General features: G+C 36.9%; 1 protein-coding gene across 2 annotated transcripts in view; it reads left to right on the top strand.

The window, feature by feature from the left end:
• Positions 1-24,401, top strand: part of CDADC1 (cytidine and dCMP deaminase domain containing 1) — a 66,561-nt gene that overhangs the window by 30,615 nt on the left and 11,545 nt on the right. For both annotated transcript variants that reach the window (XM_039252169.1, XM_039252168.1), the window contains 6 exons: positions 2,874-2,923; positions 5,774-5,943; positions 7,725-7,914; positions 11,873-11,933; positions 13,640-17,277; positions 20,916-21,139. In XM_039252169.1, coding sequence (XP_039108100.1) covers positions 2,874-2,923; positions 5,774-5,943; positions 7,725-7,914; positions 11,873-11,933; positions 13,640-13,737 — 569 coding nt within the window. In that variant the 3' untranslated portion in view covers positions 13,738-17,277; positions 20,916-21,139. The remainder of the gene's footprint in view (positions 1-2,873; positions 2,924-5,773; positions 5,944-7,724; positions 7,915-11,872; positions 11,934-13,639; positions 17,278-20,915; positions 21,140-24,401) is intronic.

The raw sequence follows: 24,401 nt of genomic DNA, 5'->3' as shown, positions 1-24,401 counted from the left end.
TGAAGACACCATTTCATTAAACATTTTATTTAAAAATATGAGTAAAATGAATTCCAGAACCTCTAACAACAGAGTTTCAAAAATAATTGAGAAGCTGGTGCTTAATAATTGTGTTTTAAGTGATGAATAAATAGGCTCTACAGAGGTGTCATTAAAGGAAACTGTGAGGTAGCAAAAATGTGACAAAATTCATTTAGACTCTAGAGGGGAAAAAAGAGGAAGGCACTGCGTCTTGTCTTCCTGGTTTAAGTATGATTTTAAAATCTTTTTTGGGGGTCCCATTTTCCGTTAGACTGTTTTTTCCAAAGCTGAGGATTATGCCTTCCTCCTGAACCACAACTTGATGATGAAAGTAGGCTGGAATAGCCGTGAAAGTTAACTGCTTAAGATCATAACTTGGTGGTTCTCAACTTGTAGTCTGCCTATGAATAAGAGGCGATGCTCATGAAAAATGCAGGTTCCCGAACCCTGCCTGACTCCTTTGGAGAGGTCACTTCAGGGGATTTCCCTGGGAGCCAGGAGTCCTTTTTTTAGCAAACATCCAGTGATTCTGATAAAGTGACTGTGGACCACACTTGGGAAAATGCTAACATGACCACAGAATCAGGAGCTAAAATAACCACACTTGTGTTCCAGAATCATGAGCTAAAGAGTTCTCTGACTTTTGGTGATTGGAATCTCAGGAATTTGGCTCAGTGATTAGAAGTTGACCTTTACCTTCAGAGGAACACAGAGAAAACCTGTGAATGAGCAGATCATGGGGAGCAATTTCTGTAAAAATTGCAGACATGAAAAGATTCTTGAGAAATTACCTCATCTGTCATCCAGCCTTGGAGCTGTGTGAAGTCTACTCCATCTAACATGGGTGAAATTTTATTCTGATTTTAAAAGACATAGAAAAGAATATTCTGTTGGTTTAACTAACCCTAGCTAGGCAGTAGAGCCACATACTGAGGGAAAAATCACATTTTTCCCCCTCCCGACAAGGTTTAGTCTGTCCCCAGACTGAAACAGAAAAAGTGGCTCCTGAGACTTAAAAAACATAACATGAAAAATACTTCGTGTCGATGGTAGGAAAAATAGACTCTTGATATGAAGAATTTCTATTTCAGTTCTCATTGTTTGTTTCAGGTTTATACATGATAATTTTACTTAAAAGTTTTGGTTTTTCAGGCAAATATAATCTTATGTTTATTATGCCACTTGCCTTAGAAATGAGCATAAAGCCATAATTATATTCTTTTCCACCCTTATGTTATATTCTGAATGCCTTGGGAGGAACAAAATTTTGTTTACATCAAAATCTCTTCCCTGAATCTCCACTCTAGAATAAGCCTTCCCATACTCTCCATTCCCAGCATGGTGTTCATTTCCATTCTATTAAAAGCACAGCACATAGGTGCTTATATGTTTGCTTCTTCCTGTCTCCCTCCCACATCGGTCTATAAATTTCATGCATACAGGAACTTTTCACCATTGTCTTAGTTGGGCATTTCATAAAGGGAAATCTTTGTTATGACATTCTTAATGTCAAAGGGAGGGGTAGGTTTCATGTAGTGGGCTATATTTTAGTCACTTGATTACTTTGCCCGTTTACTTATCTAGAAAAGGAAATTTTATCTGTTTTACCTCTATGGTAAAAATAAGATAATGTTTAAAAAGTGCTTAAAATAAATTACACAAATGCTTTGTGATATAATTGTGAAAACTCGAGCTTGCTTGAACTGAAGATGGGGAATTTTGTTATAGTATCATAATTTTTAAAAATTAATTTATTTATAAAGCAAACTAGTTTTTAATACCTAGATGGAATAAAGTTATCAATGGAGGGATTAACTTTTAGGAAATTGTAGGATGAAACTACAGTTTCATTTAATCCTTACCAATATGAAAATGCCTTAGTTAGTTCACAGATGATTGTTACCATCTCTGTGTAAATGTACCTACTTAACAACATCAGTCCTTTCCCTTATTAAGACTTTAATAAATATTGTGGTTTTCATAACTACTGTATAATTGTCTTTAGAAATTTAAAACTTGTATTAGTAGAAGGAAAAAGTCAATCCTTGATGTGGAGAATTTCTATTTTGGTTTTTTAAAACCAGATTCATGGTTTTAAGAAATACAGCTTTATTTGTTGTAGAGGTTTTGGTTCTGCAGGGAAAGTTTAACCTTATGTTTATAAGTTCTGCCACTTGATTTAGAAATGAGCATCATTCACTAAGTTGGCATTCTTTTCCCCTTAAAATAAACTCTGAAGGTCAGGAAAAGGACTTTCATATAGCTATAAAAGCCCATTAAAACTTGCTTTTGTTTGTATTATAAGTTTGAGCTTTCTTAGCAATAATATTTCCATAAAATGTATTTTCCATGATTAGAGTGCAAAAAATGCTAGAAGACAGATTTAATTGTTGTGAACTATTGTTAACATTAAATTCATCAGTTCAGAAACTTCTTTTTAAGCCAATTCCATCATCTGTTAGAAATAGTCTTTTAGAAACTGATTTGTTGGTGGAGAATCTATAAAATTACACTCAGTTCTGGTTATAGCTTTGTGGTGCTCTGGCTGTGAGCACTGCCATTATCACGAGCTCAGCACAGACCATGTGTGATTGGGTTGGTAGTGACACTGTCTGGTTATTTAGTACCTGGTCCCCATATTCCATGCCTGAAAGTATTTACTTTAGTGGTGAACTTTTACTAAGTAAATTTATTTAGTAATAAAAAAGTATTTCTGTAATTAGTGAAGATGTCAAGGATCGCGGCTACATTGTGAAATATGTTTCAATAATATGTATTGTTTTTGGAAACATGTATTTTTGAAACTAACAAATCACTGATCCTTACTGTGTTAAATGACATTTATCTTTCAGAGGATCATAAAACTGGAGTTGGAGCAGTCATTTGGGCAGAAGGAAAATCTGTAAGTATGAAAGTAATTCTTTAAACACTTAACCTTGACTTTGTTTAAACCTACTTCAGTCTTAAGTGCATTACATTTTATTGACCCATTGGGGTTAATATTTCATTTTGGTGCATTTATTAAATTCTATTTGATCATTCTGTCAACAATTGTCTAGGTAGATTAATTGATTTAGCAAACATTTATTAAACATCTTCCACAGGGTAGGTAGGCACTGTGCCACAATGAACAGTGGGGAGGTAAAGACATTTTCTGCCCTTGGTGGCCTTAAATAGTCTGTTAATGGAGACAGGGGAATGAAAAAGGGTCTGGTATATAACTGTAAATATAACATGACACTAGGAGAACATGGACCAGAAGTCTCTACACTGCTTGGAGAAATGAGTAAAATATTCTTGGAGGAGGTAGGGTACTATTCATTAGTCTTGAAGAATGCATAAGAAGGCATCAGCGGAGCACATTAGTGTGACTGGGAAGATAACATGCAAAGGCTGAAGGTGCGAGACAGAATTTGGGAAAATTCAAGTGATTTGGTGTGTAGTCCGCTCTGTAATTTGTATAGTAGAGTACATACTATATGCATAGTAGTGTAACAAAAAACTAGACTGTACCATGTGGAATTTCGTATACCATGTAGAGAGTTTGGACTTTACCCTTTCCACAGTGGGACACTTTAGTGCTAACCAGTAGAAATAAAAAGTAAGTCACACACCTAATTTTAAATTCTCTATGAGCCACATTAAAAAAAAAAAAAAAAGAAACAGGTGAATTAATTTTAAGAATATATTTTATTTAATCATATGTCCAGAGATATTATTTCAACCTGTAATTGGTATAAAAGCTATTAATAAAATATGCTGCTTCTGGGGAGAGTTATTAAGTCTTCACAATCTTGTGTGTCTTTTACACTTACAGTGCCTCTGAATTCACACTAACCACATGTGGCTAATGGCTATTATATTGGACAGTGCAATCCAGGAATATTTTAACTGGGAAAATAATTTGATCAGATTTACATTATAAGAAGAATGAAGTGGGGCTGGACCGCAAATTAGGGAGTTAAGAAAAAGGAAATGATGAGGCCTTGGAGTTGTGGGTTTGGGTTGGAAGGGTATGGAATCAAGAAGACACTTAGTAACTATAAGCCTGGCTGAAAGATGAGTAGGGAGCCTAGATTTTGCCTCAGTTGACTTTATAGCAAGTAATTTGACTGTTTCCCTGGATGTATCATAAGGCCCTCATGTTCAGCCTAGCCAATCAATAATCCAGTGTCTTCCCTGCCATCCTATTCCTTCCTCAGTGGTCACCATACCATTCCCTGTTACACGTGTATAATCAATCACCAAGTGCTATGAATTCCACCTTCAAAAGATGCCTTGACTCTATCTCTGCCCCACCTGTTAACACCTACTGGAATAGGTTCCTCTGCCCCAGGCTCCCATAGCATTCGGTGTACCTGATTTATGACACTCATCCCAGTTGAAAGTATGTGCACAGGTTCTTATTTCCAGATTATGAGGGAGGGGGTCCCTGTCTTGCTTACAGCTGTATTCCCAGCACCTAGCACAGTGCCTGGCCTATGGCTGGAACTCTCATTTGTGTTGACATGAATGCCCAGTAGCCTTTTGGCTTAACATGTGGTTCTCAAGTGCTCTGTAGAGAATTTAAGTTTCCAGTCAAGTTATCTGTAGTAGGTAGCCTGGTAAAGTGGAAAGACATGGGTTTGGGGTCCAGCAACCTGGGCTTGAGTTCTGGCTATGTCACTAGCATTTATAACCCTGGACAAGTTTAATCTCTCTGGGCTTTAGCTTCCTTATCTGTAAAGTGGGAAAAGTAATAGTACTACTGTCTAGATTGTTGTGAGGATTGATTAAATGAAATAATACATATAAAACTCAGCATGATGTTTGACAGTAAATGTTCAAGAAGAGTTGTTTATTATTATTATTATTATTACTAGTGAGATAACATTTTATATGTGTTGGCTCATCATAACAATGATTTTTATTAAGCTGCCATAGTAATAAGTCTATTGATATTATCATATGAGTAGTTATAATATATTGAAATTTAGTGATTTATAGCATATTCTAAGTTATTATAAACACTTATGCTTGATAAAATATTTCACTCTAGTAACTGATAAAGCTTTCATATTATACCTAATATGCCATTGACCATGAGAAATAAAAAAAGCCACTTAAGTAAAAATTTCCATTAAATATATAGTATTTCATATATATAATATACATGAACTATAGTATATATAACATACAATATAATATGTATATACATACAATACAAATAAAACACACAATAAATATGAAGGTTAAAGGAAAGTGCATTTTTATTTTCCAACTGTATCACAGCAGCATAGTTGAAATTGTTCAAAATATTTTCAGCATTTCTGGCTTGCTAACCAGTAGAATAGCACAGAGCATATACAAAATTAACCATTATTTATAGAATACCTGTTATATATGGAGCACTGTAATAGGTGTACTTTAAGACATAAAAGAGAGGCATAAAACATGATTTCTGTCTTCCAGGATCTTATTACCTATTTGGGGAGAGATGTCTCAATCAAGTGAAACAATTTGTGAATTAAACAAGCTGGTGTTTAACAGCTAACACCAAGGATTGCTTTGAGATTATACATTAGAAATAATCAGCCTTCTTGAAATTTAGCTTTGACAAAACCATGCTGCAGTAGGAATGTGTAGGATTGTATTTTTTTGGCCACAGAAAATGGAATTAGTTATATAAAATGTGATGCCTGGTTTTAAAATACACCACCAGGTGCCCTTCTATGTTGACAGCTCAGCTTTGTTGGTTTGCTCCCTTTCACAGAGGAGCTGGGATGGAACTGGCACCATGTACTTCATAGGATGCGGTTATAACGCTTTTCCTGTCGGGTCCGAGTATGCTGACTTCCCACACATGGATGATAAACAGAAAGACAGAGAAATAAGGAAATTCAGATACATTATACATGCGGAACAGAATGCCTTGACGTTTAGGTATGAAATTCATTTGCATGTCTTTTCTTTAAAATGAAGCAAGGGTTAGTTGAAATTAGTTTTCTTTTAGCTATAATTTAATTCCTTTTTTTTTTTTTTTTAAATTCTAAGACATATTCTTTTCAGAAGTATAATTTCAGATATACTTGGTCTGGGCTGACTGACCTGAGGCCATTGCCAGAGATCCTCCACACCTTCGAATTTACTGAACGAACCTATTTTTTTTTTTTCTTGTCTTCCTTCTGTTTCCAATATAAAACTGCTTGGTGTTTGTCCTTAGGGTCTTCCACATTTCCGTGCTGTAAGATGTCCTTTGTTTTCTAGATCTAGAACAGATAAACTTATGAATATATAAGTTTTATTATGAACCAAATTGCTTTAGCACAGTTTTGGTTAGAGATTATAACAGGCACCACCTCCTTCTGGTGTTCATTTAGAGCATTTCCACAAACACTTCTCAGCCATTACCACTAAGGGAGTGATCTTAGGGGGTTCAAAACTGAGTGAGACATGGCTTTTGTCTTTGAGGAGCTTCTAATGCAGCAGAGGGATAGAAGAGTCCTTTTGAGCTAAGGTGAAAAACGGTTCTCTGGGAAAGGCCAACACAAAATCCTGTAGAAATTCAGGGACTGCTACAGATGAGGGGGAGTGAGAGGGGAAAGCTTTAAGGAGGAGCTGGCATTTGACCTGGGTTCTGAAGGTCTGGTAAGATTGTGGCAGTTGGAGAGGCTTACCTGAAAGGAAGCCATCCTTGCTTCAGTGAAGCAGACCAATGGTCTAGAAGTAGGAAAATGCTTGGTTTGGGAACACGAGTGTTCTAACTGGGCTGGACGGTGGAGCACATGGGAGTGGGTAGGGGCTGGACAAGCGAGGACTTTGAGTTTAAAAGTGGAGAAATGGAAGGGCATTGACAGAGCCACCCTACCCATCACTTAGGTCACAGATAAATCATTGAAATAGACCAGATGCATAACATTCTTTTGCCCTAGTCTAGGCAAATAGAATGAGTCTGAACTGGGGAGATGGGTATGGAGAGCGGATGATTGTGTAAGACAAGAGCAGTGTAAACCACAGAACTGGAAATGCAAACCCTGTAGCCTCAGATGAGAGCACTCCTGGGTCCTAAACTCGCTCATGAAACAGTTTCTCTGTTCTTTTCCTTGTGCTCTTCATTAAGGGTTGGTTTACTTGCTTACTTTGTGTGGAGGTATGAATCTGTCAAAGCCAAACGCTTGTTAAATAAAGTATCCTTTCTCAGGGAGGGGGTAAAGGAACTGTAACTCAAAGTAGAATTCAAATATTAATTTATCAATTAAATAACCAGTTGATACTAGAGAAGGGTTAGATCTTTTGGCTACCATGGTGAGCTAATGTCTAACTGCTCTCAAAGAGGTAAACTCTCAAAGAGGATGTGAGTTCTAGCCCCCGTTCTGGCATCGCAAAGTTCTTATTGGAGAAGGCATTGTTCTTGCTCTCCCTCCCTCCCTCTGTCTTTCAGTGTCTTTTTCTGTTTTTATTTGTAATCTAATAGTGAACATCTCACTAATTGCTTAGAATAATAAATGAATTTTAATTATAATAATTGTCATGTTCAGATCGTATATTAACATTTTATGAGTTTATATATTTTGTATGTTCACTAATTTAGCAAGAATAAAGTTTATTATTGTTTATAATGCTGTAAATCTGTTTTAAAAGCAGCTCAGTTTTAGTAAAGATTTCTCTAAAATGTAATTATCCACGTGGAAGCTGCCTTCCTAATATTTATAAATTTTTTGTAGGTGTCAAGAAATAAAGCCTGAAGAAAGAAGTATGATCTTTGTCACAAAGTGTCCATGTGATGAGTGTGTACCTTTAATTAAAGGTGCAGGCATAAAACAAATCTATGCAGGAGATGTAGATGTTGGAAAAAAGAAAGCAGACATCTCTTACATGAGATTTGGGGAACTTGAGGGTGTTAGCAAATTTACAGTAAGTAGATACACATTTTTTTTTTAAGTGTACTTTCTATTATATTGTTACTTACCCTGCTGAATATTTTAAGTTAGCGATTCTCACACTTCTAAAGCGTTTCACCAAACTGTTATCACGGAGTTTATTTTTATGGGCAACTATTCATCTAATTACAGATGTTCAGCTTAGGATCTCTGTCTTGTGTATTGATATCATCTGTATCCAGTTGTACATTATTGACCTTACAGATCCTGAATTGGTGGACCCTTCAGCGCCATCTGGTGGCTAACAAAATAAAATCCCTCACCTACTTCCCTCACTCTTCTGTTTTGGAGTGGTAAAGAGATGAAAATAGTTTAAGATTACCCAAAAGACAGGGACCGACACAAATACACACACACACACACACACACACACACACACACATGCGTGCGTGCACACGTGAACTATGACACACATTTCTCATGGGAAAAATCAGAAAAGTTAGAAGGGATTTAATATTCGATATTTCAAAAAAAGTACTGAGATAGTTCATGGATAGGATAGAACTTTTAACTATTACTATTTAGGCTTTTAAAAAACTTTTTTTTTTTTTTTGGTTTATTTATTTTTGAGAGAGAGAGAGCAAACAGGGGAAGGTGCAGAGCAAGGTGGGGACAGAAGATCCAAAACAGGCTCCCAGCTGTCAGCAGAGAGCCCAGTGTGGAGCTCAAACTCACAAACCATGAGATCATGACCTGACCTGAAGTCTGACACTCAACTGACTGAGCCACCCAGGTGCCCCTAAAAAACTTTTTAGAAACAATCTCAAACATACAGAAAAGTTACAAAACCACTACAAAGAACTTTTTTATCCAGAAACATTTGAGAGTAACTTGTTGACCTGATAGCCAGATCAGTCTTGGGGCACCTGTGTGGCTCAGTAGGTTAAGTCTCTGACTCTTGGTTTCGGCTCAGGTCATGATCTCATGGTTTGTGGAATCGAGCCCCGGATTGGACTCTGCTTGTAGTGTCGAGCCTGCTTGGGATTCTCTCTCTCTTTCCCTGTCTGCCTTTTTCCTGCTCTCTCTCTCTCTCAAAATAAATAAATAAAACATTAAAAAAAAAAGTCAACTATATGTATACATATACATATATATTTATATTAAAAATTTTGGAACTATAACAACATATTGCCTACGTTCTGTGTGTATATGAAGTATCATAACTGTTTACCCTTTTTATCTTTGTCATTTATTTTTGTTTTTTTATTTCCAGTTTTATTTAAAATTCATCATGATTTTTTTTTAATTTTTTTTAATGTTTTTTATTTATTTCTAGGAGAGAGAGAGACAGTGTGAGCAGGGGAGGGTCAGAGAGAGAGGGAGCCACAGACTCTGAAACAGTCTCCAGGCTCCGAGCTGGCAGTCAGCACAGAGCCCGACGCGGGGCTCGAACCCACGAACTGCGAGATCATGACCTAAGCGAAAGTCGGACGCTTAACTGACTAAGCCACCCAGGCGCCCCCTTTTTTTTTTTTTTAATTTTTTTTTTTTTAAATTCATCATGATTTTTAAAAGAAAAAGGGCCCTAAGAGAAAGGAGAGATGAGCAAGTCACCTCTTTTGTAAAAGTAAACAAAAGCTTACATCCAGCTAGTCAAAGAGAAATCTCCAGTTTTGTGTTTTTGTTTTCTGTCTCTTCATTCCTCCTGAGGAGTGAGAAGAAATAGTTTTTTCACATTCTCTCCATAAAGATGAAATGATCTAGCTCTTCAGGACTGTGACAGATTAAGTGAATTCTGAAATACTTTGCTTACTGGTGAGTTTGAGTAGCTTTCTCACTGTAAAGAGAATGAAGAGGTCAGAAGAATGTAAGATAGGACGAGAGAAGCAGAGGGAGGGGGGAAAACATTTACAGGGCGTGAGGCCCTTCGGCAGAGATGGGCCAAGACCCACAGGCGTACCCTAGTCAGGTGCACATGCTTCTTCTCTGTGCTCCTTCCAGTGACGGTCACCTCTCTCCATCTCCTCCTTTCCCTCATCTGTCCTGGTTTGCAGTAGTATGTAAATGACTTAAACTCCCTGGCTAGATCAATGCCTAGTGGGTTTTTTGTTGTTGTTGTTAATACCAGAAACTAACATGAACTAGTTTTCATTCTAAATCTGAATGTCAGTGATTACGCTTATTTTTAAATTGTCAAGAGTAGTATAGGAGTATCCAAAATTGATTTCTTTAAGATTAAATCAAATTGAAATTAATTTTGTTTGAAAAACTTGCTTTTCTCATTGAGGTATTACCAGATACCTTGAGATGGGTGATTCTGTTCTGTGGGGTTGCTGCAAACTAGGCTAGGGCTGAGCAACAGTATTTTCAAGAATAGATTTTACCAGTGTAGACCCACGTCCATTTATTCAGAAGGTTTTTTTTTTCTATTTAATACATGTACATTTTTCTCTATTACGTCATATTACTTTTTTTTTTAATTTACTTATTATGAAAGCAATATATGCTCGTTTTAGAGGACTAGGGATATAAAAAAGAACAGATATTCTGTTACAGTTCATAGATACTTCTGTTAACATGTTGCTGTATTTTCTGCATTATTAAGAATTCTTCAAAAATAACATTTAATGTTTATACAATATTCCAACTTACAGATATAACTTATTTAACCATCCCTCTGTTGTGAGGCACTTAAATGGCTTCCAAGTTTCTTAAAGTTAGAAATAGTCTTTTTATGATTATTCTTAAATATAAATTCAGGGCTATTAGTTTTTACTTTGCCAAAATTAATAGATTTTAGCAGGTGGACGTGTTTTGAAACATGCCTTTTTTTTTTTTTTAAGTTCATATATAATTTCCTACGCCTTATAAGTCCTCTTTTTCCTGGTGATGATCCCAACCATCCCATTTCTATAGACAACCAACCAGTTCTAGATGTCCTCCCTTTCCAAAGACTTTTTTATACACGGAAAAATGTCTTGTATCTCATTCCCCCTCAAGGATCATGATATTAACTAGTTTGTCTGATGAACTTGTTGGTGCTCACAGAAGAAAACCAGGTCCTGCACACTGAATTGTGCCTTTCTAGAGGTAGTGTCCTAATGAGGCCATTTGGGTGAAGTCATTAGTAATTCTGATGATGCGGATTTCTAGCCAAGTGAGAAGGGAAGGGCTGTGCCATGAGGTTCTGGTTACACTCAGTTTTTCTTCTCAGCTGCTCCAGGCATCTCAGTGCTATCTGAGAACCATCAGGCTTCCCTGTTTCTTTCTGTAATCAGAGGAGATATGATATATGGTATGATATAACTTTATTAAAAGGCAAGATTATCTTGTTCATATTTCCCTCTTTATATCTAAGCCTTCTCTAGCTATCACAAGATGCTGTAGGACGTGGAGATGGAATATGATGTGGTGGAAACTCTAAAGTGTTGGGCATGGACAGACTCAGGTTCTAATTCTGCTGGTGCCCTTAGCTAGTCAGCAAGTTACTACAGTTCTCTGATCTTCTACTTCTTTACCTTTAAAATGGAGGTAAAGGGGGGCACCTGGTGGCTTAGTCGGTTAGGCATCCGACTTTCGCTTAGGTCATGATCTTGCGGTTCGTGGGTTCGAGCCCCACGTCGGGCTCTGTGCTGACTGCCAGCTCAGAGCCTGGAGCCTGTTTCAGAGTCTGTGACTCCCTCTCTCTCTGACCCTCCCCTGCTCAAGCTGTCTCTCTCTCTCTCTCTCTCCTAGAAATAAATAAAACATTAAAAAAAATAAAACAGAGGTAAAGGATCTTTAAAGTTCCTTCCTTCCCTAAGAATATTGACTCTGATCCTGGAAGTCATATCATTCAGGGTCATTTAGGGTCATTATAGGGCCTGGTTGGTATGAACATGCTAACTCTTTTATGTTTTTAAAAATGTTTTGATATTGACAACAGGGTGCTGAAATGCTATTTATTAAATCCTTCTTAAACATATAAATAAAAGGCTTGTGCCCTTTTACAGTGGCAGCTGAATCCAGCAAGAACTTGTGTGGGTGAACAAAATGAGCCTGAAAGTAGAGAGAGTAAGTATTTAAAAGTCTTTTATTAAGCTTAACTTTGTTGCTAAGAAGAAAGAATACATAGTGAGTTTTCATGATCAGGTGTTGGAAATTGTGGTTGTAGCTAGAGCATATTCTTTCTGCAGGTTAGATTTTTGCCATTCAGTTTGTTTACAAACATTTGTGTATCTACTATATGCTAGGTTCAATGGAAAGTGCTGGTTTATAATCAGTCTTATAGAATCTTCAGTTCAATACAGATAATTATGCACAAATTGAATATATAAATTAAATTTATATGCAAGAGTAAACAACAATGCTCTCCTATACCAAACAAAAGCTTGTTGGACAGTTAGAAAGGAAAAGTATGTATAATTAATACAGATGGCTCTAAGGCCAAATTAGAGGCTGTAGACTTTTTTATTGGAGTAAAAGCACCTTTGCAGAGATTGGTCAGAGAAAGGAAATACTCTGGTTATTTGAATAGTGTGACTAATGTCATCTCAGCTACCATAAATGAATTACTTACTAGTCTTCAAAGCTTTATTATATGCATATTAACACAGGTATTTTTAATGTAATATCATCTTTGGGAGATCTTGTAATTCCTGAGCCTCATAATTTTGAGCATTAGTTATTGCTATACAATACTGTCTTTAAATATTAGCAATGTTATCTGTTTGGATTCTAGGTAAATCAAAGTTTATTATAGTAAGTAAAATTTTTTGATAACAATGATTTAATTACCCTGAAAATTAGGAAATATAAAGGTCTTTATGAAAAGAATTCCTATTCTATAGTTTCTGTGCAAATATCTTGATTTTCTGTGTTCTGAATTAGCTTTACTTATTCAAGTAGTATATTTTTTATTTGCAGTCTGGGGGAAAAATACCTATTCACTGCATCTTTAAAAAAAAATCAGGAAAAAAAGAAAAAATGCAAAGAAAAATATATGTGGATCTGATTAAAGAATGTGTATTCAATAACAGTGTTTGAGGGGACCAATTAATAATTCCCTGTTGTTAGGGAAAGGACACAATTGGCACTAACCATAAAAAGATGAATTAATTTATCTATGTTAAAATTAAGAACATCTGTTCATCAAAAGATGTCATTTAAAGAGTACAAAGGCAAGCCACAGAATAGGAGATATTTGCCACTTACCATCAATAAAGGGCTTGTATCTAGGATGTATTCTTCCTGAATCACCAAGGAAAGGAAGACATGCTGCGGTGAGCAGTCCTGAGATTGGAAGGTGAGGTTACGATGGGAAGGGACAAGAGGAGGGCTTCGTCTTTGTTGGCAGTGTTTTATTTACTTACCTGGGGGATGGTCACATGTCTGTTTGCTTTATGACTGCTCACTGAACTGCACGTTCATGTTTTATATATATTTTTGAACAAGTGCCTGATAGCAACAAATGATATTCCTGTCTCTTTTTCAATTTTGCAACAGCTCTATTGAGGTAGAATTTATATATCATAAATCTGCCCTTTGAAAGCATACATTTCAGAGTTGAGTGAATCCGCTCTTCAATAGGGCAGATCCTGAATTACTGGAGTAAGTTTTCTGGAGTCTGTCTGTTTTTTAACAGTTGAGAATTTTAAGATCAAATGAATGTCCCTTTTTAATTTAATCATTATTTTGATCTGACAACCTATATGACTTTAACAAATACCCATGTATTTGAAGTGAAACTTTCCTGATGTTAAGTTATTCTTGAACATTAGACGGTGTGTTGAGGCCCATACCTCCCGGGGAAGAGCAGCACCAGCACAAAAAGCTGTGTCTCGGAAACCGCCAAGAAGTCCTGTCTAAACTGGAATGAGGCCTCAAGAATTTTCATTGCACTTTTAAAATTCTGTCTTGTTAACTGAGAGAGTAAGGATGGATTTTGTGAGTAACTGAAGAAGAAATTTAAGGACGCTAGTTTATTGCTACTGAATGAATGATGTCAATGAGAATATTTTTATTTTAGATTTGTGTGTTTTCCAGAATATAGTGATGTGGTCTTTTATTACATTAAATGAGGTAGCAATAATTTAATGAGCCCCATTTAATCACCTGTTGAGGTTAATTTCTCCTTGTCTTAGCTTTATATTAGCTAGGGTTTGTTTTTTTTTTTAAAGGGGCTGGTTCACTCTAGTCATATCTCAGCAGAGAATTTTATACCTTTTAAAAAATATGAATTCCTTTGGATTATGAAGGTGATAATTAGTAAACTGCTCTGGGGAAATAAATGATGACCTGGCCATTTTTAAGCCAATGTATGGCTCACCAAAAGTTCACATTTATACCTAAAGCTTTTTAAGAATCATAATTTAATTAGGATTAAATCAAAAAATGAAGTTGATATACCTGGTCCCCATTGTAAAAGTATATTTCTAACAAAATTCTTAATTAAAAAAAAAAAAACACCTTCCAGTATATAGAAATCACAATGATTTGTTAGACTAGAGTGTTAAATCACTGGTTTGGGGTAGCAGTAGGAAGAAAATATTATTCTGAGGCAGTATTAATTACTCTTTGATAAGCACTGATTCTTGAAATCATTCACACTGCCAACTTTGGTCATAATGTTAACAGTGAAGAAATATTTTAGTCTGGAATATTGAAACTATCCTTTTTTCGAATTCCATTCATAAATGCTGCCCACTTTTCTCTCCATGTTAACAGAGTGTCTCATGGCTCTCAATGGAAGGTTTAAAAATATATATATATTTGCAAACTTTAATACCAGGAATCTTGAAAGTAAAATTATGGCCAGTCAGTTCAGGTTGCATTCCAAATTGCTCTTTGTGAAACCTCTCACTTTTATTTGCTGAGAAACTTTCAGGAAATTAGTCCAAAGATGAAGGTACGTGTTTTGCACTTTCCTAGAGTTAGGGAGGGAGCGCGTAGCCCACGGCCCACGGGCCTGCATGTGACATCATGAGGAGCACCTGCCTTGGCTGTGCGGAGATAATCAGGTTTGCCTCTGCGGTCATCGCCTTCCCTTCCACAGCACCACTTGGCCTCATGAGGCCTCCTAACTGAGTCTCTCAGAACCTACACAGGACAATCCAAATGTTGACCGATGCCCCTATTTGTACAGCAGCCCACTTCGGTGCACTGGGAGTTCAAAGTCATCATACCAGCCAGTTGAGAAATGCCTTAAATATTGAGAGAGGGGAGGAAAGATATACTTAGAGGGAACTAAGGCTAATTTGAAAACCAGTAGGATAAAATATAAAACATTTATCAATGTGAAAATACTGAGATTTGCTTACTTCAGTATATTAATTACATATTAATTATACATGCTTAAATTCATGTTAGAATTTTTCTTTTACTAATATGTCATCCACACTTAATATTTTATAAATCAGTCAGCAGATATTTTATAAGACCCAAAAGCCTGGTATACTGCCAGGTTTATGGATGGATGTGCTGGACATTGAGGGGATATCAGAAGGGAGAAGCATAAAATGTGAAAAACTCGGCTTATTAGGAAATAGAAAATTGATATTTCCAAGCACTATTAAAATATTCATAATAATGCCATATTTCCTTCTTTACAACTGGTCAGTTTTCAACATTTATTGAGAATTTACTATGTAGTGCCAGAAGGAAAGCTCTGTGAGGTCAGGGATATATATATCTATGAATTTATATGTATATATATATATGAATATATGGATTGCTATATTTATATATATAAATATATAAATGTTTTAAACTGATGAATCCAGTGCCTGCAATAGTGCCTGGCACATAATAGGCATTCAGTAAGTATTTGTTGATTGACTGACTGAGTACAGGACACAGGCTAGACCCTGGAAATGAGATGTGTAAGAAGTGCTCCCTCATCTCAAAAAGCTCGCAGTCTAGTGGAAGACAGAAGCACGACAGAACGATTCTCAGAGTGGAGTCCGTGGACAAGCTGCTTTAGCACCTCCTGAGGACTTGCTAGAAATGCAAATTATTAGGGTCCCACTGGACCTGTTGAATCAAAAACTGGATGTGACGGCTTGCAGTCTGTTTTCACAGCTCTCCTGATGACCTTGGGGGTTGAGAACCACCCTGTGAATGTAACTGTAGAAAGCTTCTAATATATATATAATTAAAACTACTAGAAACAATAAAAAACAACTCTGTATTGCAAGGAAACTAGGATGTGTTTTTGGCTAAGAAAAGGTGTGAGGTATGGAGATGTATGTTTGTTAAGAGAAAAGAAGGTAAATTTTGTCCTTAAGTAAAGCTGGTTCTTTCAGAATGGAAAAGAGAAAGAGAAAGGACAAACTAAGGACATAGAAATGTATGAAAAGAAAAAAGAGAAAGAAAGGAAAGGAAAGAAGGAAGGGAGAGAAAGATGGAGGGAGGGAGGAAGGAAAGTAGGGAGAGAATTAGTTTTCTAGTCACATTGGCTAAAAATTGAATTGTTATTAGGATTTTTAAAAATAATAAGCTTGCTTTTTGTTTTAATAGCTTGCTTATATAATTTTCTTTCATTTGCTGAAAGGGCAAAATTTACTTGGACTATTGGTCTGCTCTTGATAAGATATTATGAATGGTTTTCTTTACCTTTTAAGTAATCTGCCTGAAAAGCAAAGATGTTATGTTTTACTAAAATAATTTCCTGTGCTTCATGTTGTCTTTATCAGATCTTTGATTACTTTACTGAGTCTTAACACTAAGAGCTGAATTTCACTTAAAATAATGTAATCTTCTGTATTTGACTTTAAAATCTTTTGTCACTTTGGTTAAATAGATAATTAAGTATTGCCAGTGATCTTATTTAGTCGTGTCCAAACCTTTTGATACTTTTTACAAACGTTCCATTATCAGTTTTTAAATACAGTTTTTTGACCTGGAAAAATAAGTTGGAGTTTTACAGAGGGCCCCTGGAACATCTCAAAAGATTTATTTTCTCTCATTATAAAAGGGAGATGCTAAATGAATTGGTTTATATGATATGCTAAATTACATGGGAAGCATTGTTAAATAAGAAATGTTAAGTTTTCTTTACATTACATCTGTATAAGTATCTGTTTTAAGTGTTGCAGAAATTATATGAAATTCCTAGAAATCAGATGTCCCAGGATTATGTTATCACTGTAATTCTAGTTATTATCTTAAAATGTTGTATATCCCAGATAGAATCAGATTTTCTTGCCAATTGCATTGTAATGAACTCTATCAGATCTTTAAGCATGGCCATTTTTAAGTCCTTTATCTATCATTTGCAGACAGTTATTGTTTTATTTTGATATTTTATAAAAGTTTTCCTGCAAAAGTGCTTCATTTTCAAGGAGATTAATGAATGGACTCTAACAAGTACTGTGGAATACAAGTTTCTGATACCTTTAAGGTCATCCAACTGAATTGGGTAAGAATTTACAGAACTACAGAAAAACTGGATTCATACAGAACAAATATTAATTACATGGGGGTTAAATGAACATGGGAGTGAATGAACTGAGGATGATGATCATAATTTTTTATAACTTTTTGGTTTGAAACATTGCTGGTTTCTTTTAATATTTGTTTTTTCCAGATTTAAGAAAACCTTTTTCTCTTTTAAATTATCTATGATTTATGGCTGTTTGTTAAAGTATTCCTTTAGAAGCAGAATTGAAACAATTACTTTTTTTCCCTACCTTACATCTGCAGAATTTAACAACTATTTAACAACTATTAGTGAGTATTCTTATTTTCTTTTTTTTTTTTAATTTTTTTTTTAATGTTTTATTTATTTCTAGGAGAGAGAGAGACAGTGTGAGCAGGGGAGGGTCAGAGAGAGAGGGAGTCACAGACTGAAACAGGCTCCAGGCTCTGAGCTGGCAGTCAGCACAGAGCCCGACGCGGGGCCCGAACCCACGAACTGCGAGATCATGACCTAAGCGAAAGTCGGACGCTTAACCGACTAAGCCACCCAGGCGCCCCGAGTATTCTTATTTTCATGGCAGTACAGTTATTTGAGTAAGCTCAATAAGAATCTGTTCTTATAATGAGCATAAGTGGAAACATTGGTTATATTACTGAGGCTTTGACTGGAATGTCGTATCTGAGAGATCTACATAGACTCAGATATGACCAGACAGCTTTAAGAAACTAAGGTTGACTTTATGGAGCCAATAAACAATAGAGCCCCTTGGAAAAGTTGGCCTGGTATCTTGCTTATAGGGTTCCCAGCAACCTTACTAGGTGAGTAAGGAAGGTCACTTCCTGGCAGGCTCAGGAACCTCAGAATATTTGGGGGACCTTGAGAAGAGAGGAATTAACACAGATTTGTAGGTATTGCAGGCAAAGTCTGATAGTAAGTCCTTGGCTTGGCTTCCTAGCTCAAGAGGCTTTTAAGAATTCAATCTGAAATTCCTTATGAAAAATTCCAGCAAAGCAGGTTTAGAAGAAGCCTACATGATCAATTGTTATTCTTGCTACACTCGTGTAAATAGGCCAAATGTATTGAAACTAGATTTAATTTGCAAACAAATTAGTCTTCCTGTAATTATTTTGATAGACAGAAAAACTATGTTTCAGTAACACACCTTTATAAATACCAGATTCGAGGGGCGCCTGGCTCAGTTGGTTAAGTGTCCCTCTCTTAATTTCGGCTCGGGTCATGATCTCACAATTTCATGAATTTGAGCCCCACATCAGATTCTGCACCGGCAGTGCAGAGCCTACTTGAGATTCTGTCTACCTTGCTCTCTGCCCCTTCCTCACATACTCTATCTCTGTCTCTTTCAAAGTAAACAAATAAACTTAAAAAGACACACTTTATAAATATCAGGTTCTAGTGCTATTAATTAGCTTTCAGGTTTTGTTTTCAACCTGTAAAGTCACTGGATCCTGAATTCTAGTTTCCCCCGATGTTTGGCTCTCCAGCTTCACCATTCCATTTTTTCCCAGTTTAGACTTGGAATCACTAAGTACAAAACTACCCTTTTCCTCAAAGCCCTGTAAACTGAATGTGAATGACTTGGTATAAAGTTCAGAGAAATGGCCACAATAATTCGTGTTTAGACAATCTTCATGGCTGCTGCTGTATGCGCCACTCAAAAAGTTTACCTAAACACCTGATGATGTTATCAGAGATATTCAAACCACAAAAGATGGTTTGACCCTGACATCTAGAAATTTTCTTGACTGGCTGCCCCTGGGCTTAGAATCTGGTTTAAAATTTGTTCTAATCATCAACCTTTGCTTTTCTTTTGTTTTCACAGAAATGCCTTAATAAATACTTGATTTCTCACACCTTATAGGCCTGATTGTGGGAGCCCAGTTATATAAATTACCACCTCCCAAAATGAGACACAATTATTTAACTGAACTAAGCTATTCTCAAGACTAAGAGATTAATTCAATGCAATAGTAAAATAATCTACCAACTCAGCTTCTGGATTATGAAGCTTTTTGCAGTTTCAAAGGTGAGACTGAAGGGAAGTAAAATATGCCACTTTGGCATATGGATTATGTTGAATTAAAATTATTTAAGAAATAGCCATTGCAAGAAGGATACTCTGTCCCCCGAAAGCAGGAAATAAACTCCCATGTGAAGGGCACCCTCTTGGCACCTGGTGGGTAAAAGCGTCCTCATCACCGGGGGTAGGGGATTCAGGGCTGAGAAGCCTATAGAAACAACTTTGTTACTTTTTCAATTTGCTACCCCAAACCCAAACTCCTTCGTCAGTTCTTCACAAATAATTGTTTCTGTGTTTATAAAAGATATAAAGGCTGCCTTCTTGGTCACTTCTTTGAGTCTCATATTTCTGTGGCTTGCATATATATGGAATTAAATTTATTTATTTTTCTCCTGTTAAGTTGTCTTATGTCAATTTAATTTTTAGGGCAGCTAAAGTATCTAGAAAGGAAGGGAAAATTTTTCTTTCCTTATACATCTTTTCTACATTTGCTTTCAAGGGCACATGCTAGGTTCTTTTTTTTTTTTTTTCCTAATTTTTTTTAAATGTTTATTTTTGACAGAGAAAGAGCATGAGTTGGGGAGGGGCAGAGAGAGGGAGACACAGAATCTCAAGCAGGCTCCAGGCTCTGAGCTGGCAGCACAGAGCCCGATGCAGGGCTTGAACCCATAAACTGTGAGATCATGACCTGAGGAAAGCTGACCGCTTAACCAACTGAGCCACCCAGGCACTCATCATACTGGGTTCTTGAAAGAACCTTCATGCTTTCTGCCAGACCAGCCCTGTTTCAGAGGCCCTGTTCTGGTTTCTCTCAACCAGAGAGCTTCTCAGGACCATTACCAAGACAGCTCTGATTATGCCTTCTTCTAAGAGAGACTTACAGCCAACCTATTTCATTTAGTCTATTACCTTTTGTCAAATTTCTTCATTCTCCTTAGCCTTTGATACCTTTCCTTTTGGGAAAATACAGTTAGCCACTATAACCTGGGCGACCCTGTTCTGGTTAGCAGAGGAGGCTTTATTGGGCCAGAATTTTTGTGGGTTTTCTAACTTCTCTGTAGCTGAGCAGACTAGTCTTCCAGTTATGTTGTGGCTTGTTGTGCTGACACAGGGAAGGAAGTGTCCTAACGGGTTGTGGATGGCTCCCTCAGCCACCCTAAGAAGGGATTCTTAGTTACAGCTGAGGCCACGTTTATAACTTATTGAGTCTGGAACTTAGGTACTTGTTATTTCAGGTCAATGTGTAGATGTATTGCTACCATTTTTTCAACTCCTGAGCACTTACATGCTAAACACTCTCCACTCCAAACGGAAACAATGTAATTTGCTTTGGACATTTTTTTTAAAACAGAAGAAATTAAGTTTTCAGTGTCAAAAATAATAAAATTGTATTTTGAGGAGTTAAGAAATGTGTCCAGTAGCAGACTGAATGCATAATGTTTTTTTCCAGAGTTGACAGTATATCTTTACCTCCAAGCCCAAGTTTTAAAGCTGTTTTTCAGAATCCTAACTGAATGATGTTCCAGAAAACCTTTTGTTGATATTTTAGAGCAGTTTACTAGCTTTGCTATATTTTTGTCTTTTATTTTTACCATACCAGAAAATCAGCGTAGGTGAAGGTTCTTTCAACCTCGGCATGATTGGCAGTTTGAGCCTGATGACCCTTTGCTGTGCTGTCCTCTGCATTGTAGCTGCATCCCTGGTCTCCACCCACTAGATGTCAGTAGCAACCTCTCATCCAGAAGACAACCAAAAATGTTCCTTGGGGGGCAAAGTCACCCCCCCCCCCAGCTGAAAGCCACTGACATAAACCATCAAGAGAGTGTAAGTGTGTATTTTACGATACATGCCTTACTGTATCAGATGTAAGGGCCATTTTGTCTAGTATAACCATGACACCTAAGGCCTTTTCTGTGGCTAGGTCCCCAGATTTGAAGATGACAAATCCCACTGATTCTTTTTCATTTCTTTTAAAGAACTTAGGTTTAGGGTGGGTAAGTCAAAAGCAGTTTGAAATCTCACATCTCCAATTTTAATTTAGGGGCAAAAAGGTTATAACCTGTAGCTTTGCTTGGTTCTGTTTGTTCGTTTTTCAGATTACTGTACATAGGAATCAGCCACTGTTTTGTAAATACCCTCAACCTGCAATAATTTTTTCCACCTGTTTCCAAAAGGTAATGGAAGTCCAGAGTTAACACCTAGCTGGGGTATACATCAATCAATCGAAAGTTTACTTGGGTGAGGTTTGGTCATAGCTGAACACAACGCAGAGCCAACCTGATTTGCTTCTCTTAGGCACATAGAATTGAGTCTATTACATTTGCCTCCCAGCACAGAATAGTGACATACCTCTTCCATGACCTGAGTTGTCATACATGCTATGATTCATTTTGCAATGATAGAGCCCACTGTTGGGCATGATCAAACTTTCTCTTATAAGGATAGGCCTATCCTTTCTTGTATCAGCATTTGTCATGTATCTTAAAGTTATTGATTTTTTTAAATTCCTTTTTTCTTTTAAGTAGGCTCCACACCCAATGTGGGCCTTGAACTCATGACCCTGGGATCAAGAGTTGCATGCTCTACCGACTGAGCCAGCCAGGTGCCCCTAGACTCAATGATATTTTTAATACAATTACTGTTGACCATTAAAAATCCAATGGATCTACTTAATACAAAAAGTACAGAACTTTTCTTTCATTTAGGCTGATTTTTGAAAATCCTGTCCCCAAGTAAAACAAACATCATTAGTGAGTACTAGTTGAAAATGAGGCCCATTTAAAATGGAACACCCTACATTATTAAAGTATGTAGAAGTTGGTCCATAAATATATCTATGTGTTCAATGAACTGCATTTAAATAGACTCAGATTTGAAAGGAAACTCAGATTTCATCTCTTGTAGCACACTCTCTACAAATCTGGAAACAGGAGTCTGGAAGGTGAAATGATTTCTTAAATACAGTTCAGAATATTGCAAGGGCCTAATCAATAAATGTCAGGATGTCCCCCCCAATTTTGAGTTTTGTTTCTAATGTAAGCTCACATTGGACATGTTGGCTGATTTTAACATGTATGTTACAGTAATAAATTCAAGAACTTCCATTATTGTCATTTAGTTTACACAGTTTAAATGATAGCACTTACTTCCAATTGATAGCCTCCCCTATCACCCTTCCCCAGAGGCACCCAGGCTTAGCTATTTTAGCTGATGCTTTTATCTTTTTTTTTTAATGTTTTATTTATTTCTAGGAGAGAGAGAGACAGCGTGAGTAGGGGAGGGTCAGAGAGAGAGGGAGTCACAGACTGAAACAGGCTCCAGGCTCTGAGCTGGCAGTCAGCACAGAGCCGACTCGGGGCTCGAACCCACGAATCGTGAGATCATGACCTAAGCGAAAGTCGGACGCTTAACCGACTAAGCCACCCAGGTGCCCCTGATGCTTTTATCTTTACCTCCAAATGTCCCAGTAACATACCTCTGTTGTCCCTTGCTAGTTTTTGGGTTTTAGACATTTTCTTTTTTTATTTTAATGTTTATTTTTGAGAGAGAGAGACAGAGAGAGCAAGGGAGAAGCAGAGAGAGGAAGATAGAGGACCTGAAGCCGGCTCCTCACTGACAGCAGAGAGCCCGAAACGGAGCTCAAACTCATGAACCATGAGATCACAACCTGAGCCAAAGTCAGATGCTTAACCAACTGGGCCACCCACACTCCCCTTAGGCATTGTCTTTTGAATTTCCATCATGGAAGAGCTTTCTTTCACCTCACTCCACTCTCCACATACTTCCTCTCTCCATGCTCCACACTGTTACATTTTTGTTTTGGTTGCATCAATATTCACTGTTTGTCATTATGAGTCTGTAAATGCTGATCATAGCTCATCATGTTGTGTGCTAGCATGCCTTTTCCTTTCCTTACTGAATTTATTTTACTGAATTTAAAAATTGCCTTTTATTTTGGCTTGGTTTTCTATTTTATTACTAATCTATAGACAAACTTGTCTCCCAATTGTGTAACCTTCTCTCAGTACAGTCAAGAATATTGGGTATACTAACTATAATACTATCTTTCTTCTTTTTTAAGAAATCCCTCCTGTAGCCTTTGATCCACCTCCAGTCTGGATGGATTGCTTGCTAGACATGCCACACAGGTGTCTTTTGGGGCCCATCCTTCACAATGTCCTGGGAATCCCCTGTTTCCAGGGACCCATGTCTTTCTCTATTTGGTAAGGCATATTTTTCAGAAGATTCCTGAGAAAAGGTACAGGGTAGCAGGATGACTGTCAGATAAGACTTTTGATGCAGAGCAGCTTTGATACCATGAGTATCTGCTAATGTCTTCATTCCTCATATTGAATTGATAGTTTGGTTAGATATAGAATTGTATGTAGATTAGGAATCATTGTCCCTCAGAAATTGGAAAGCATTGTTTCATGATTCTTATTACACTACTAGAGTGAGTTTCAAGGGTTGGGTTGAAACCCTAATAAACTGGGGTTCTTCAATACTAGATATTCTGGAACAGAGCACATGGCTTCATGCAGAACAACAGCCTTCAGGGCCTCACCTTCATAGGCACACCTCCCAAAATGTTGCAGTTGATTCCTCCATTCTCTTTGTCCTGTATGTTTATATTTAAAATAAAACAAAAATCCTTTATTTTCTTTTTTTAAATGTTTTTAGTGTTTATTATTTTTGAGAGAGAGAGAGAAAGAGACAGTGTGAGTGAGGGAGGGGTAGAGAGAAGGAGACACAGGATCTGAAGCTGGCTCCAGTCTCTGAGCTGTCCACACAGACCCCAACATGGGGCTTGAACCCATGGGCCATGAGATCATGACTGGAGCCGAAGTCAGAGGCTCAACCCACTGAGCCACCCAGGCACCCCCCTTTACTTTCTTTTTAATGATTTGGGGGAAGAAAAATAGAGGTAAATGAATATGTTCACATCTCCGTTTTTGCATTTTCTGTAATGTTTTGGCTTTAAGCATCAAATTCCCACTGTCATTTAAAACATTTTCATGAATATATTTTGTACAAATAGCCACCCCATAATACCATTATACATCTTTTCCTTGGAGATAACCTCCAA

The sequence above is a fragment of the Hyaena hyaena genome, unplaced genomic scaffold (genome assembly GCF_003009895.1).
Source record: "Hyaena hyaena isolate Hyena2069 unplaced genomic scaffold, ASM300989v1 scaffold_410, whole genome shotgun sequence".
Lineage (NCBI taxonomy): Eukaryota > Metazoa > Chordata > Mammalia > Carnivora > Hyaenidae > Hyaena > Hyaena hyaena.
This window is presented reverse-complemented; position numbering and strand designations above follow the sequence as displayed.